Below are 17,717 nucleotides of genomic sequence, written 5' to 3' on the forward strand. Positions count from 1 at the left end.
TCTTTAACTGTCAGAGCTGGTAATGAACGGTTCCCTGAGGGAAGAAAAAGCTCTTTCTGACCTGCTTCTGTGTAGAGGTATGCATGAAGCGAAATCCCTGTTCAACACAGAATAGTTTCAGTGTCAGAGGGAATTCCAGACAGAGTGTGAGTTTGTTTGTATGTGTGTATACTGCATTTGTAAAAGAAAATCTGAGAACTCCACACTTAGAGTTTTGCCCTTCACAAATCCTGCAGGTTTGTCTGCTCATATGTTTGGTAAACTACTCCAATTTGTCTGTCAACACTCCCTAACATTATTGCAGATCTTCAGAATTTGCTTTTATACAATCTCACAAAACCATTCATTTTGTGTGTTTACTTTAAAAACTACTGAAATTTCTATTGCAGTTACAAAGATAACTTACCATATAGAAACAAAACAGAAAAGAGATATTAATGCTCTTGAATTAAATAATGATACTTCAATTAAAAACAGATCATTGCAAAATAGATTTTTGAGGAAATGAGGCTGTCTGAGACGGTGTCTTCTTTTAAGTCTCAGCTAAAACCTTTTTCAGAAGGCATGTTCTTGAATTTATATGGATGACAGGCTATTTTTGTTCTTTTATGGTCTATTAGTATTACCATTACCATATTCAATAAGAACCAGAATGCCTTCTTCGGTCCAGATGACCAAAATACCAGACAACACACCGCCTCAAAGGCCTTGCATACAGTTGTTATTCTTGATAATGTGCAAAGCCTTGTCAAGTTGACACCCTAAAATACACAGCTCGCAGATCACTTTCAGATACTGGTTGTCTGACAGAGAGCAAGGGATTGAGGCACAGAGAACAAGAGTGGTAAGGGTAGAAAGAAAGAATAAAAGACAACCGGTATGTAAAGAAAAATCTAGAGATTAATATTTTGGTGAAAACAACAAAGAAATAAACGCTCAAACACTTTGCAGTACATGAAGCTCAGGAAGGTGCAGATACGTGGTTCACTAAAAGTATTCGGCCCCATCCAGATGATAAAAAGTTGCTAAATTACACATGATGAACTGCTCAGCACTTTGGACATGTCATGTTTTCATACAGTTTTTCCCATGTGTCATAGCAACCAAACCACCTGCAGCCTACAAATACAACACTCAAACTTGCTTAAGATAATAAAAGCTGACCTTTCCTGAGGCAGCGTCGGAGGGAGTGAGACACAGGAATTCTCGCTATCTGACAAGACATGAATATAAACCAAACTTTTGGTTGCCATAAACAACTAGAGGCGTTCCAAGGAGTATTGGTGAGGAGGGCAGAAACGTTTCGCTCCAGGAGAGCAATGAGTGAGGTTAAATATTCGACGTGACCCTGGATGGTTGAGTGGCAGTGAGCTGTTTGGTGGCTGTTGCGGGGTCATCAGTGCAGGTAGAAGCAGGTTAGCTGAACCTCACGTGCCCTGAAGCTACGCATAATTTCATTCTGGAAAGTGTGCACTTCAATCCCCAAGTACAGTCTTGAAACTGTAGCTCTGGTCTAAGTGTGTGTACTTAACTCCAGATTAACAAGTCTGGATTGCACACTCTGAGCTCTTACTAAACAGCAGCGACTGGTTGACTTCCAAAATGTGGAATCAGAAAACTAACCCCTATATAGCTGGGTGCTCAATAGCTAAATTTAACTTTTACTTCACTGAGTGTTGAAACTAAAAGCTTATGAGTGGCAACACATTCAGTGGCACAACTGGGGTCCAGCCATTTCCACACTGGCTTAAAGGCTTTCACCTGAGGCCTTTAAAACCTCACACTGACCTGACCCAGACCAACAGCTGACATGTCAAGGACACACCCTTCAAATCTTAAATAATACACATGAAATGGCTGTGAGAGCTAATCTTACAACAGAGACACAGACACGTTCCTGATGCCTTTTACAGACCCAGTGAGAGAGGGAGAAAAAAAGAGGCGGATATATGATGGATCTGTTCTTTTAGACACTTAAAAGAAACTGCTGAGTTGTTGCTCACCTTTTCTTGAGGCTTGAAGGCTTTTGATCGTTCTCAAAATAGAAAATTAAGTAAAGCTAAAGAATGAGCTAATCATGGATTAATGTTTTGCGAAGCTGAGAACAGAGGCATAAAAATCCCCCTGTTGTGAAACGCACATAAAAAGGTCTCCCCAAAGAGCTAATGTTACGACTTATTACTGTGTGTTTGTGTTTGTGTGTGTGTGTGTGTGTGTGTGTGCATGAGACATAAGTGTGCTGTGATCACAGAAGTAATCCTACGGCTAATCTGGCAAATCACAGCCCTGAGGCAGATCAAACCGATATCTGACACCATCTTGTCTGACTCTATACCCTGAAATTATCAGGGGTATTAGGAATATAGAAGACCACGGTTTGTGTGAGTCTGTGTAAGGTATATTTAACTAGCAAACTCCAGCAGCCATCAGTTCAGGGGCGGTGGACTGGAAAAAAAAGAAGGAGACAAGGTCTGAAGGTTTTTTTGTTAATGTCTGGGTTCAGGGCAAAACTACACAACCGAGGCAGGTATATTGTTTCCTATATGTCCAATCTCACCATCTGACACACACACACACACACACACACACACACACACACACACACACACACACACACACACACACACACACACACACACACACACACACACACACACACTAAAACACCACAGAACAGGAAAGGGGGGAGTTGGGGATGCAGTCTTGGAGCAAACCCAGGCCCTGTAATTCAAACCTGTCATTGCTGAACAAGAGCGACCTGTTTGGTAAATAAGAGAGCAGTTCAACATTAGAGACACATACATCCCACGCCACATCTGCTCTCCATTCTCATGTGGAACAAGAGACTGGGGAGGGAGGGACAGGCCGAGAGAGAGGGGGAAATTAAGAAAGAATGAGTGTTAATAGAGTAAGGGGAAAATCTGAAAAAGAAAAAAGAAATTGAGTGGTGGAGGGCTGGGAGAAGATGCCTGCAACACAATACTGTTTTGCCTCTCTCTGCCCACCCAGGGTTTAATGTGTGCGCAGCAGGTTTGGTGAACATACCCACTGTGGCTACACAAACCTCATCTTTCAGTGCCACCCACAATGCCCCTCTTTCTAATGAAATGGTTATGAGGGGAGATCCGAGTTAATTTGACTCAGGAAAATTCCACGTTGAGTAAGTGAGGAGAAATAAAGGCTCATCTCTCAGATTCCCCACAACGAGCCGCTACCGTTAAAAAAGGAGCTGACATGAGTAAATAATTACTGCTGCAAAGCTTTCACCTCCTGCACCCCCTGCTCCGTAGAGATGGTAAATACGGGATTATGCAAATGATTACGCAAGGCATTAAATGGTTCCAGTTTCAAATGCGGTGGAAGGCCTGTGGTTTTGGAGTAAAAGAGAAACTCACTAAATATGGATCAGTAGAGGAAAGAAAGAGGAGTTAGCCAACCCATGAGTTCAATGTTAACGTTCTCTTTCGACCAGAGAAGGGATGGTCACCACATGTGTATGCATGTGTGTGTGTGCTCGCATGCAGGTTTCACATAATTTGAAGAAAAACTTGGAAAACTCCTCTCTCATCTGGTGGATAAACTTTGCTTTGGCTGTTTGTATCCCGACAGCCGGGAGGTTCGAGCACACAAGCCGTAAAAAACTCCCTGAAAACGTGGGTGTACAACTGACTTTTAAACACCAGTGTCCTCACTGTCAACCACATAGGTCAAAACTTTAACTCCTATCTGCTTCATTCTACACACAGTTAGTGCTCTATACATGATTCTAGAAGCCTGTGTCCAACATGGGATATTCAGGACACAGGCTTCATTTGAATAACAGAAATAATCTGAATCTTAACCCTAAATCTTAACAAGGTGCCAAAGACAAAAATAAACTTCAGTCCTGTTTTTAATGACTGACTGATTCCTTTCTTAAATTAGTAAAATATTTCTTGATAGCTGCATGCGTCAATTCATTTATTCAATCCCATCCTGAATGAATTGTTAGGTCTATAAACCATCAAAAAATCAGAATCTACCACAACTTGCTGGAGCCTAAAGTGACTTATTGAAATCTTTTTTCATCATTGGAATTTTTGATGAAACATGAATTATGAATAATTTATTCCAAAAAAATCTAAAGACTGACTCTTGATTAGCTGATTTCATGAGATCCACTAAACTAAACTTTAACTAAAAATAAAACAAAAATATTGTGTCCTGAGCTGTTACCACCTCCTCCTGAGTCTCAGGCCCAACATGATCCCTCAGAGGAGCAGGTTGTGGGAGAGACCCTCTGGGGTTGTGTTTGAGCTTAATACACAATGATCAACACATACAGACACACACATCAAGACTCTTCCTTCCCCTTCCCCATACCTGATTCCAGTCGCATGTGAATGACTCTGGAGGTGCTCCTGCCAGCGCTGGTGATGGTGGTGATGGAGACAGAGAGGGGAGGATGAGTGAGGAGGATGAGAGTGGGGGTGGGAGTATGTGCAGGCAGAGACGCAGCAAGGGCAGGATGAAGTGGCCCCGGGGTGGGGAACCGAGCCGGGCCCGGTGCCTGTGCTTGGATTCTGAAAGAGCGGGCACTCTTGCTGTCCGCAGGGGCAGCAGAAGGCGGAGTGGAAGTGACAGTGCTGGCAGCAGAGTGGTGGGGGCTGGAGAGGAGTAGAGGAGGAGGAGGACGGGGAATGGGTGGAGGGAAGGTGGCGGCCGGCCAGCCTCTGGGAGTCTGTGACAGCGGCCGAGGAGGAGGGTGGAAGGTTCTTCAGGGAGCCGTTCTGTTTGACCGTCCCGCCGTTCTGGCTCAGCCTATTTGTTCTCTGGACAAGTGAGGTCTGCTGCTTCTGCTGCACTTCAGATGCTACTTCCTTTACTTTAACGTCTTCATCTCCATCTGCAGAGAGACAGTCACTACTACAGGCAGCTGTGAGAGGGTCCTGGCTGTTGCTGACAAGTGTACTGGTGTTTGAAGGGGCATTGCCGTTGGAGCTGAGAGGATGGTGCCCTCCATTACTGAAGGCCAGAGGGTCTCCGCTCGCATCACTCAGGGCCATGGTCCTCTCCCAGCGGGCCTGGCAGGGACACTGTCACTCCTCTGGGAGAGAAGAAGAAAAGTGAAGAGAAACACGATTAGGCAAAGCCAATGTTGCTATGACCCCCATTTCCAGTCATAATGCCATGTTAAACTGAAGTAACTGGATATTGGTGGTAGCTTCATCTTAGCAGACATGTTTGTATGAATCTTCTCATCTAATTCTCACGAAGAAAATTAAAACTCTCGATAACCAAATCAGGATCAGTACATTACACTAAACACAGTATTATAATATTTTAATTACATTTTTAATGTTATATATTTCTTTTGGATACATTCTTTTTAGATCAATATCTATTAAATGAAAAGAACACACATATCCTTGATACTGGATACACCAACAAAAAATTCATAAAAGAGGATCTGAATAGATGTTCCTCACAATCCCCAAAAAGATAACAAGAAAGTATTGAGTGTGAGAAGAGGACAGATGATGACTGGACTGAAAAACCCAGGTGCATTGTAGGTAAAACCACCAGTCCTCAGAATGAGTACAGTATGAATGTGTAGTCGGTATTAATAACTAGAAATCACACTCATGACGTTATAGATGCAAACACATCTAAATAAAAAGTCTCAAGTAGCAAATTAAGATTTTCCAACACACAAGTTAGAGGATGTTATTTGTGCAATGAGCACCTTGGCACGAAATTGACACACTTAAATGTTATTCTCTCGAGTCGGTACGGATACAAGTTATTTACCTCTTTTCTTATCATCATCTCCGCTTAAGACTAAGGGAGCCAGAGTAGTAGATTTCTTTAATTAAAGACTAACAAACTTTGTTATTTTTATCGAACCGTGTTCCCTGATTTGACCTAATAACCTATATTGTATTATGGTGATGGATGGTCATGCCTGAATTTCTACAACACATTTAGTGTTTTTAGCTTTTATTCATTCTTGTTCGTTATTTTTATCTGTGTGTTTCCTTTAATCTGTGAAACACTTTGTGACATTGTTTTGAGAAGTGCTTTATAAGTAAAGATATGAATGCCACATATAAACAAAAAGGAGGTCTGCTTACTTAATACAGTTTAAATGAAAACCAATGGCGATAATGCCATCAGCAAAAATGGTATGGTTGTCTTGCAAGAAGAAAAATAAAAAAGGACATCTGTCCAGTAAAGTTAGATATGTTTCTGTGGAGGTAGCTCGGCAGAGCTACTCCAGGTGAACCAGGGAGAGTTGTTGGGACACCCTGGTGGCATCGTCAATTGCCACAGTTTAATTTAAGAAACTTATCTGATTACATATTATTTACAGTGGTGGAACACACAAGACAGGACACACATCGGATAGAGGCCCTGCAGAAGTCTGTAGATCCACATTAAACATAAGAACAGCCAATACATGCAGGAGAAAACTAGGCCATTAGCCAGTAAAGCAGGTAACTTCATTTTTGGTTACCTCTAAAAGTGAGCCCCCAACACACAGTGAAATTTCAGAAACTACAAACCCAAGAACTGAACCCTAAAAAAAAGTCTAGGTCTAGACAGCAGGTTTACCAGCGTCACTCTCCAACCACTGACCAGAGCAAACCTAATTATTAAACCAACAAAAGAAGCCTATCTGGAACACTGGACGAAACCAAATCACAACTGTAACGTAACTTCCGTCTGGACGCAAACCAATAAAAACTCAATTCAAAGTAGATACAGTCTAACCACAGAGAACGGTCAACAAGTCATGGCACCGACAGAGGAAAGAAACATCAGCTTCTCAAATGTGACAATTTTCTGGTTTCAAATCTCCTTAATGACACTAACCTATATGTTTTTTTAGTTTTGAACTGTTGGTTGGATAAATGAAACAGTTTATAGCTCACACTGTGCTCTGGGAAAATGCGTTTTTGTCACCACTTGTGAAAATAACTCACTATTTGATGAAAATAATTAGTAGAGTAATCACTAATGAAAATAATCAGCTGTTAAGCCTCTAAAATATGTAAGCTCAAGATGGAGTAGGCTGGGTGAACATTTTGAGAAATGCGTGATCGGATAATCATGGTGGAATAGTGGTCGATTAAAGAACAAAAAAAGTTACGTGAATTGTGATTTTAAAACAAATCTACTTACGTACACATTTGACCAAATGTTTCGGCTTTACAGCTCTAACAACTGTACAGTTACTAAAGAAGTTGTCGAGATGTTTGAAGTGAGCAGAGAATTATGAACATGTAATACATTTTATTATAGAACTTAAAAACATTATATATTTGAGTTTGCCTCTAGGTTTATTGTGAATTACTCACTTCTGATGCGTGAAGACAGAAGCGAGACCCTACTATCTGTGATGCCATCAAGAGATAAGATCCTGAACTGGAGGCTGATGACGCGGATAATGTTTCAGATGCTGCAGACCTAAACGGATTACTGTGGTCCATTGCACCCATATCCTGTAAAGACTGATTTCTTAGTACCATCACAATATCCACTCAGTCACCGTCACTGAAGCCACTTCAGATGAATTAGAGGTCATGTATCTTATTTGATCGTCGGCAAGAACATGTAACTTCACAATATTTTGGCCACCCCTACAAACGTGAATGTGCATGACTGAGACAAAGTTGGTGTTGGACTTTTCCCATTGGCGGTTGCTCTTTGAAAAGATTTGGTATAAACAATTATTTCTGCGTCATCATGGTGTGTGACTCCTCACTGTTAGCTGCTCCAGTACGCTCAGATCAGTTGTGGGAATGCACACAGCTAAAGCAGAAACTACCGGTGTTGTGCCAAATTAACACCAGCTGACAACACTGTCAGCAACCCAGCAGGAGAGATATGCAATATATATAACTTTATGTGTATATGGGGAAAAAATGGAATGAACATACATGGTCCGGCCAGATTCATGGTTTTGACCTTGTCTTGTTGAAGAACTTGGATTTTTATGTTCCCCCAGGAGGAGCTAGGAAGCGTTGCTGGACGGAAGGACATCTGGAATACCTTGGTTAGACTACTGCCATCCTGACCTGACCTCAGTTAAGATGAGGAAAATGGATGGATGAAATTCTTTTGTTTAGATGGAATTTTGATTCTAACCTTGACTTTAACACACATACAAACACAGATGTTAATTTCGCCTATACGTCGTGACCTCTGAAAAAACACTTTGCCGAAAAATGGATGCGCTTGCATTTGAGCACCAAGCGATACATCAAACCGGCCTGTTTTTCCCATCCGACCTCAAGCGAAAGACATGCGGCGTATGCGACCAATGCACTCTGGGACACCTCCACATGAATGAGCGGTGAAACATGAGCATGACAGCCCCGTCGGGTCAGGGGTGCCTGGGGGGTGGGGGGCTGAGAAAAGGGGAGGAGAGGAAGAATAACTCAGGAGCTCCGAGAGCTCGGAATAGCTGAGTGTTGAGGGAAATCTAGATGAAGTCATTAGTGTGGCTCCCACAGCTGTCAAGAGCCTGGAAGGAACCCGGAAGACTTCATGCAGATTAAGTATAAAAACAATAGGAGAAGAATAAGGTTTGTAGCATAAATGTGCAATCAAGTGTTTCTGATGTCTGGATGGTAAAGGAATTCAGCCTTAACACTGTGTGTGTGCCGACACCAATGCAGAGCGCTGACAGGCAGGTGAGACATCTAGGATGGTCTGTGCAGACACAGGCAGACTCTTGTGTCTCTCTTCAAAATAAAAGCCGACACCACGGACACCTGGAACCGAGGCTCAAAGACGCCACCTTCCACAGCTCCATCTATTTATGTAGGAAATGTAGCTTGATTACAGAGCCAGAATAACTGAATTAAAGCACATTAGCTTTTCAGCGAGTGTAACATGGTAATTAAGTGCAACAAGAGAAAGGTAAAGCTGGCTACTAAGGAGGGATATTAAGTAGGGGAATTAAGATTTTCCTCCCTTGAATTTCTTTACCTCATTCTATCATCGGGTCTTTTAAGTATTACATCTGGATTGAAGTCCTTTAATCAGGCAAAAATTAACTCTGAGTTTGAGAAAACATTTTTAGGAAGACGGGAGGAAAGTCGAGGGATGTCAAAACTCAACCTCACGTTGCATCAAAAGAAACAAACCTTTTTTTCTTACCAAGATTTGAATTATCATGAAAAAGTTGCACGAAATCTAGAGACCCTGCTTCCCACATCATCACTGTCATTTAATCCGACAGTTCTAACTCTCGCTAGACCTTCAAATGTGCAGGCGTGTCGTTTCATCCTTATTTTCAGAACGAAACCTGCAGCTTTAAAAATGATTATTTGTTCCAGTAAAGAGAAGAGGCTGCACGTCTTAGCAAAAAACCCCACACATGTTCCTTGATACCAATTTTTTTAAGGCCCATTAAACTTATAAATAACCAAAAAGAAGTGGATCAAAAACCCACTAGTGTAATGATTCCAGGTTTGGTTGAGTGCAGGTGATGACGAAGCGCTTCTTTTACCGTCTTTCATGTGAACTTTATGATTATGGGGTGTGAGAGAGATGGAGAGACCTCAGGCGACAGGCAGCTATACGCACCATAAGACGAGGCATCCTGCATCCCTTTAATTAAAACTAATAGGTGGCAATTACCAGGAATCAGTCAAGAGATGGTTAATAACCACACGCTGCTGCTAATAATAATAATAACAACATACACAACAGCAGGCAGTCGTCCCTGAGAGGTACGCGTACGCTTGATTTGTCTTTAGGACATGTATTCTTTTGACATGTTTCTGGTTGTCAGGAGAGATATTGTACAGATTTGACCCCCTGAGGGCGCTTCTTTTTCACAGCTGGCCTGTTAAACATACCAATTTGACGGTGCTGGCTCAAGGCTACAGCGCCGAGTCTCAGAGTAAATGAGGGGAACGCACTGAGTCAACCTGCCGTTCGTATCATCATCAACCCAAAGATGATATTCGGATCATAAACGTAAGAATTGGAGGGATTTATTTCTTCCTTATAACTATGTTAAAACACCTGGCAAACAACGAGATGATGAAAATTTAATTAAAAAATGTATTTATGATCAACGTTATTTTTCTCCCTGTCTCTTGTTTAGGGTTAAGGGAAGAGGATGTTACACCTTGTTAGGCCCTATGCGGGAAATTCTGATTTGTGAATATGGGCTGTTAAAATAAAATTTGATTTATTGATTTAAGACTACTACTACAAAAGATAATAGTAGAAGAAACATGTCCAAACTAATATAAAAAACAAATACCTACTCGGCCTCAGTCATGAAAACGTAAAGACGGCATCAGATTCTGGGATAAAGTGGATGTTAAACTCACTTAACTTAAGTTTGGCTGCTTTTTAAGATGCTTGTCTCGATGACACTAAGACATAATAGTAACTTTGTCATATGTGGTCTTTATGTATATTATACTTTTCTAGTCTAACATTCACACTCACACACACACACAGTGCATCTATGCAGCACTTTATCACACACACACAGCTGGCACAGCCATCAGGGATATTTGGTACTATGGTAGTATATTGCCCAAGGACACTTCGGCCACAGAATGCAGAAGACAGGGATTGAGACTGGGGTCGAATCACAGACCTTCGGGTTTGTGGATGACCCTCTCTACCTCCTACACCCTCATACTGAACTAAGTTAGGGTTGGGTTAGTCAATGGAGCAAGGTTAATTGGAAAAAGATGAGCACAAAGAAGTTCATGACAGCTGTTCTTTTGAATAAAAAATAAATGATTGTTTTTCTAAAACAGAGTAAGTTCTTAAACAGTCTCCTGGTGAGTGCCTTCAGATGACATAGACCTTTATATTCATTTACTCTGTGGTCCTGCTACTTTTCAGGGGAGCAACATCAGCTCTTGAAGAGTTTACCATCTTCTCGCCTCACATCCAAACTCAACGGGAGGAGACGCATGGAGCCGGAGCGCACACAACTCCCGATCCTTCCTCTCCTCGCAACTTCCCAACGCATGAACCCGCACCGGGATTCTCCCTCACCCACTCCCACGTCTATTAAAACAGCCCAGAGAACACGGACACGTAGAAGAGGAGCCAGGATTCACACAGTATCCTACCGTGTTTCTGCTTCTCCTCCCCGGGGGCTGTGCGCTTCTTGTCGCCGGTGCGATCTGCAGCACGCGGCGCTTCGTATCCACCAAGAGAAATACACACGGACACACACACGGAGAGGACTCCTCCACTTTGAGTTAAAATATCCGCGAGGCTGTTAAACAAACAGCGCAGCCCGAGGAGAAGGCAGCTACACGACTCTGAGAGAGCGAGCTGCTTCTCATGGAGTGTGTCCTGCCAGGATGACAAACACACACAAACACACACACACATACACACACACACACCGCGGATCTCTCCGGAGGGACGGAGGAGGCGGTGGGCAGGGACTGCACCGAGGAGCAGCACTGATAGGACGGTCACACGGGGAGCTTTAACCCGCTCGCTGCCACAGCTTATAAGACTTCCAAGAAAGAAAAAATACAACAACCCCTTAAGAAAACAACTCCCCAAGAATATATGAAGATAAATACAAGAAGAGCAATCAAAAAAGTTCACTATCAACACAGGTTAAATACTGTTTGTATCAGGAGTGTGGAAATGAAGTTATTCACATTTCCAAAATATCCGATTTACAGATGTGGACAGTCCCACATGTGCATAAGTGAATGAACAGGTGGAGAGGTTTCCATTTAGTTTCATCTATATGGTTTCAACCTCTTTATATACAGTCAATGGTTTCAACACACCGGTCGTGATGCACTAAAAAGTCTTAAATTGTTTAGGCTACTGTTTAGATGCCTGAAATTAGGTCTGTACTTAGTTGAAACACATCAGTAACAATGCCATTATGACTTTGTTCGGCTTTTACGGGTCTTAAATGAGAAGCTGGACAACACGGGGCTGAAAGAGTCTTAGGGTTGGGTATCAGGTTTTTTCCCTGAGCGGGGGCCTAAATAATGCCAGTAGAGATACTTTTTTCTTTCAAAAAGCACGTTTGCTGAGGCAAAATTAGGAGTTGTAATTTAACAGCTATAAAATAGTTATGGAGAGCAGTGTGATCAGTAAGTTAGTTGTTGTATTACATAATAAATTAAAGATAATCCAACTCCAATAATTTACAGTTTCAGTGCTTAATACAGGGGTCACACAGGCAGTTAAATACGGAGCATACTTTCAAGTGTGTCCTGTGTGTCACCTATTAAGTTTGTTGCATTCCTCCCTTTACACAGAATTGCTTTGAAACATGTCTTGCATGTCCTGGGTGTCAGGATCCTTTCATGTGAAATACATCAACTCTTTTGGCCAATTCAGCTACTAGTTAACTGTAGAACAATGGTTCTTGCTGCCGGAGCCATGTAGAGAGTGTGTTGCCAAGTCTTATGTTAACTGGGAACATGCAGTGATATTTATGTTGACGTTAAGCAGGGAAATTATCTCAGAACAAAGCTCAGGCACTGAAATCTGTTCTGTTATTGGATCCGATAGATACCGACCATGAAGTACACCAACATTACTGTCTAGATAACAGAAATAAGGTGTTTTGTTGTCACATTTTACTCTACAACATGAAAAACAAAGGGAAAGACTTTTGCACAACATGGAAGCATTCAATATCAAATTATAATCTGGAAGTGATGATGTTAAGGTCAGGTTACTGTGGTCTAGTTTGTTTGTAGCCCAACATTAGCGTTCTAATTCTGATGATTGTTTTTAGGCTTCAAAGACCATTTAAGTGTTTGTGTTTGCAAAGATTAGCTTCTTGAACAAAACATGGAAGTAATTATCCTGATATTTATTTCCTGCAATTATCCAAAAGCCTTGAACAACTTTCCATTGGCTTTTTGTCAAGGGAACTTTAGGTTGATGCAAACTTCCAGGTAGCCCTAAAAAAAATCATCATCCACACAGCAAAGTCTATTCCTCCAATTTTAAGTTCATTAAACTTATTATTAATGCAGATAGCTTACGGTCTAAACAAAATGGTTTAGCTGGCCAATACAGCAAATTTAAATCTATATCTTAACCGAATTTAGGTTTATTCTTACTAAGGTTCAACATCTTGACTTAAAAAAGCAGTGTCCTGAATGAAACCCCTAAACCTTGTAGTACAAAATCAGACTCAAGATAATTATTTTATGAGACAAACACTATAGAAGATTCATCAGAGTGTAGGATACTATTAATTCTATTGAGTGAAGTTAACAAAATGACCACAGTAGGCTTTCAACAACCCTACTTAAAGATACAGTAAACATCCTTTAATTATCTGACATTCGACCACATAATTCCTTAATATGGCTGCACCCGTTCTTCACACACACAGTTTACTTAAATTATAGATGACTGTTCAGATGTGTTGGCTCCTCTTCTAGGTTTAGTTTAATAACTACTTGAACATGCTCTATTTCGTCTCTCCATCCCCACCCAAGGCAACAAAAGCTCTGGATAACTGCTTTCATTCAAACCTCAGAGAGGGTGGAACTGTCCAAGTCAATAAATCATGAATTTAATACGTTTTCATTTAACTATCTCCATTATCCAGGTTCAGGCGACGGCTCATACTCAGAGTTGTGATAGTTCGTGAACAATAATGCAGTTATTAAAAGAATTTCAGGAAGTTCATCCTTCTTTTAGAACATAAAGACATCAGTTTAACGCAAAGAAAAAAGTGATAAATGAGGTCACATAGGTGTGTGTTTATTTTCTGTGCTGTTGCTGCTGTTGTCTGCTATGTCAAACGATACAGAGCAAAATGACTTATTATGTCTTTGATTAAGAGATTATGAACAATAGATAATTACGAAGATAAAAATGTGGAGTTTACATAAGGTCTGCAAAGTTGGAAAAGTTTAACACACACAAATTGTGATCTGAGGCAGGAATCCAAATGGAAAATAATCATTTTGATCTGGCAGTTCCATCAGTGGGCCCTGATTTTCTTACAGAAGTGCCTCATATTTACCGACTCAAGACTCTTGTGGAATTTTTTTTTTTTTTTGCTCACAAACAACTGATTCCTCTCAGCAGGGGAGGAGGTTCACCACAGGGAATGCTGGGAAGGCAGAGGGCCATACCTGGCTTTAATTTCAGCTGTCCACCAGGATTAGGGCATGGTTCATATAGCCAGCTGTAATCATCTGCAGTGGTGAGGTACTTGCAGATGGCCCCAAGGCCCAGTCAAAGCCTAAGACATTTAGTGCTTTGTAGTTTTCTCTAATGATAATAACCCGGTATCGATAAGTTGTGTAGAGCTTGTTGTGTTGTACTGTGCTTCTCTTTTATCTGACAAAATAACATCTGGATTTTATGCATCTAGACACAAAGAAATATTTGTTGTAGTTTTTCATCACTTGATGTAGAAACACATATTTCAGATCAGAGGAAACCAACAGGTCGATCCCGAGCAACTGTTTGATCTCGAAAGCCTTTCGATCCTGTTATCACTATAGGGACACACTGGCTGTGGTTGTGCTGTGGATCTGTTATGTGTCGAGGTTGTGTGTTGTCCGCACTGGCAGCGTGTCTGTTGCAGTTCTGCAGCTGTGCTGCTGGTATAAATACTGAATATCCTCTAATAAAAGTCGGGTTATGTGCCCCACTAAATCCAGGACACTAGGGTATGAAGCTGTGCATCTTCTGGTCTTGCGGCAACAGTCAAAACCTTGTTTAAAACGAATGGATTTAGTCAACAGAAACGCTTTTGCTTTGAAACGGGTACTAGAAGTGTTGCAAATATGTATGTTTGTGACAGATTCTACAGATAGTGATGGCTCACGGTTCACAGCAGAATGGACAGTGAAAATTATCTTTCACCCGAGTTTTAATGTTTGTGACACTTACTGTACCCGTTTCAAAATAAAAGGCACTCTGGAGTTTCTGTTGATTGTTTTCAGCCCCCAAACATGCTTCATATCATGCTGCCGAGGCTCAGAGCCAGCTCCCTGTGGGTGCAGCAGTGACGGAGCAGCTTGTGAATTATTACACTGCCCATCACCGGCCCATTGATGGTAGTTATGCGGCCTGTCAGCTCAGGGCAGTTCTTTGAAATCACAGCACCAAAGTATTTCAGCGCTACCAACACTGTCCAGCTTCTGACCTCCACCAGGATCAACACTGAGTTGATTTGTGGGGTTAAACAACATTAGAGAAACTGGGTTTAGGTTTTGCCAGCCTGGTCCAAGGTTGGCCTGCTAAAGAAGGAACCACATCAAAGGCCACGCTGTACCAGGAAGCACAGAGGCCCTGAAAGCCCAACAGCCTCTGTGATGATTGCCCACAACTCCTCAAAGTGACAGGTCTAGCGGACAACAAAAAAGGAGGGGGAAACAGTAAAAGAATGAGGTAGAGAAAAATAGAGAGGACAAGATGTTTATGAATCATTGAAAGCTTTGATATGACATGTTCAAAAATAATGCTTAATGTGTCTTCAATCATGGTTTTACATCATTTTTATAGGGCCAATTAAAAAATCTGGGGTTAGAAAAGCCATCAGTCCGTTTCATTTTTGGATTTGAATGAAGCAGACATGCAGCCCAAACAACAAATTGTTGATTTCTCTGTATGCCTTACAAAACACTTTATACAGCCGCACAAAAGAAAAACAGGGAAGGGGAAGGAAAAGAAATCTCCTTCATCCTGTAGGATTAATGATCCAACTCATTGTGTGATTTAAAAGCATGATAACAGTGCTCTAATGGCTGAGCATTCAGGGGCTGGATTATCATGTGCTTTGACATAGGCAGGAAAGCGCCAGGTAATCCTAGAAGCCCTCGGAGCATTTCACCCACCCCTGCATGTGATAATGTCTGCCTGTGAAAGTAAAGCAGAGGGGGAAGCAATCAAAGAAGAAGTGAGAGCTGAAAGACTGCATTAAGAAGGTGTTTTTCGGGTGATTGTGGATAATTGAATGAACAAAGAGAAAACGAAAAAGGTGCAACTGTAATTGACTGGATGAATAAGAGACTGAGACAAAAAGCAGACGGCCGCTGCCTGGCAGCACTGATCACGCTGCTCTCTGGCTTCTGTAGGTCAGAGATTCGGAAAACAGGGAAACCCAATCCCTTCGACACCTTGGCAGTGCGGACGGACATCTCCGACCCAATTAGTGCTGAACTCCCTGATGTCTGCCATGAAGGACCCAAGGGGGCTGAGGAATGGCTGAATGAGAGCTTATATTTGAGTTACACTGCATTTTAGCAACAGGAGGCCTTATGTGTATAGTTTGGGTTGTTTTATGTCCCCCTGTTTAAGATTGTGAATCCCATAAAAAGGTTATATATATAAGTTATATAAGTATATATAAACATTTATTATACATAAAATGTATGAGAAATAACAGACTCAGGACTCTGTACTCAAACTGTGCCATAAGATGACTAATCCTCTCCTTAATGACCTCCAGCACCTGTTTGAACCGAGGCTTCATCTCCCATTGTTTGGGACAGTCAAGATCATTGAGTGAGTTTTAATTCCCCCGTTATGCTATGTTGCGAGTTAAATCCAAACATGAAGAGTAAAAATAGACACAAAACACATCAATAACACACATACCTCATCCAGTTTTCATTTAGACGGTGCAAAACCATAGTTTACATTTATTTATTCGCAGGATTTTAGACAGCAAGGGTTCTTTCCAATGTAGGTGAGGACACATGGCGTTTCAATGATATCATCAATCATATCGATAACTTTTATTATTGTTATTGCACCTTTTACTTTAAGCTGTGTTTACATTTACATGATAATCTTGTAGATAGAATGCTGCCTTGTTAAACTAGAGAATAATGTCAGTTGGGAGCCTAACAGTGTGCAGACCTACTCTTTTATCCTGTGGTGAATGACTTTTTGTTCTGCACACGTATAATTCCTGGATGTGTGAACATTTAGTTCCTCTTTTTGTGCGTTTTTCTTGGATCACTGCCTGAAAAGCCCATGGGGGACATTAAAGTATTTCAAATCTTTGAACCATGTGTCTCCCATGTGCATTTGCCTTGGTTTGTTGTAAAGAGATGGTGTGATCGATTAACTTTTCTTTGGCAAACTATTGTATGCTTCTTTGTAAAGCTGTCTCTTAAGGGCCTGTCTGTAGCTCTGTGTGTATATCTTTCTGTATTGTGCTTGAGATAAAGACATATTGTGGAGCTGCGGAGTAAGCCTGACGATAACTGTCTTTACGTTTTCATTAGGTAGACATGTGGTTTGTTTGATTTGGGGCAGATGTCACTATAACTATATAAAAGAACTTAAGTTAATTTCAAAATAATTTCTGCAATTTTTCTGTTATTATACATAGCGTCGATTTATTTTACTTTATTTCGGAGAAGTCAATCCAGTGACTACATAAAAAAGAACATATTTTGGTTGAAACTTTGCTTTACATATGTTGTGAGGCCTATGCCTTTAGCCTGGTTTATGATACAGGTTGTTCAGGTTTATGACACAGATGCATAATACAGCTGCACAGTATAGATTTCTGTTGATAAAAAATGAGTTGCAGCTCAGTGACATGACACACACTGCGCCGTCTGTGGGTTGACACCTGACCTGTGACAACCAGAGGGTATCTTTACTTGATGACACTTTGTAGGGCGGGTGCAGAATGAGTGAGTGGGGCAGTCATGTGGTTGTGGTTGTGCAGAGACATGCTGCATCCAGATGACCCATCTGTCTGCCTCTTATCATTT

The 17,717-nt window shown here is 41.3% G+C and overlaps 1 protein-coding gene across 4 annotated transcripts in view; it reads right to left on the reverse strand.

The window, feature by feature from the left end:
- The window catches only part of disp1 (dispatched homolog 1 (Drosophila)), an 89,037-nt gene that overhangs the window by 21,030 nt on the left and 50,290 nt on the right, over window positions 1–17,717 (reverse strand). For 3 of the 4 annotated variants that reach the window (XM_069515528.1, XM_069515527.1, XM_020091884.2), the window contains one exon: window positions 4,363–5,086. In XM_069515528.1, coding sequence (XP_069371629.1) covers window positions 4,363–5,045 — 683 coding nt within the window. In that variant the 5' untranslated portion in view covers window positions 5,046–5,086. Of the gene's footprint in view, window positions 1–4,362; window positions 5,087–11,096; window positions 11,379–17,717 lie in introns of those variants that run through there. The other variant, XM_020091886.2, reaches the window with a different exon arrangement.

This window comes from Paralichthys olivaceus, chromosome 19 (genome assembly GCF_024713975.1).
Source record: "Paralichthys olivaceus isolate ysfri-2021 chromosome 19, ASM2471397v2, whole genome shotgun sequence".
Classification (NCBI taxonomy): domain Eukaryota; kingdom Metazoa; phylum Chordata; class Actinopteri; order Pleuronectiformes; family Paralichthyidae; genus Paralichthys; species Paralichthys olivaceus.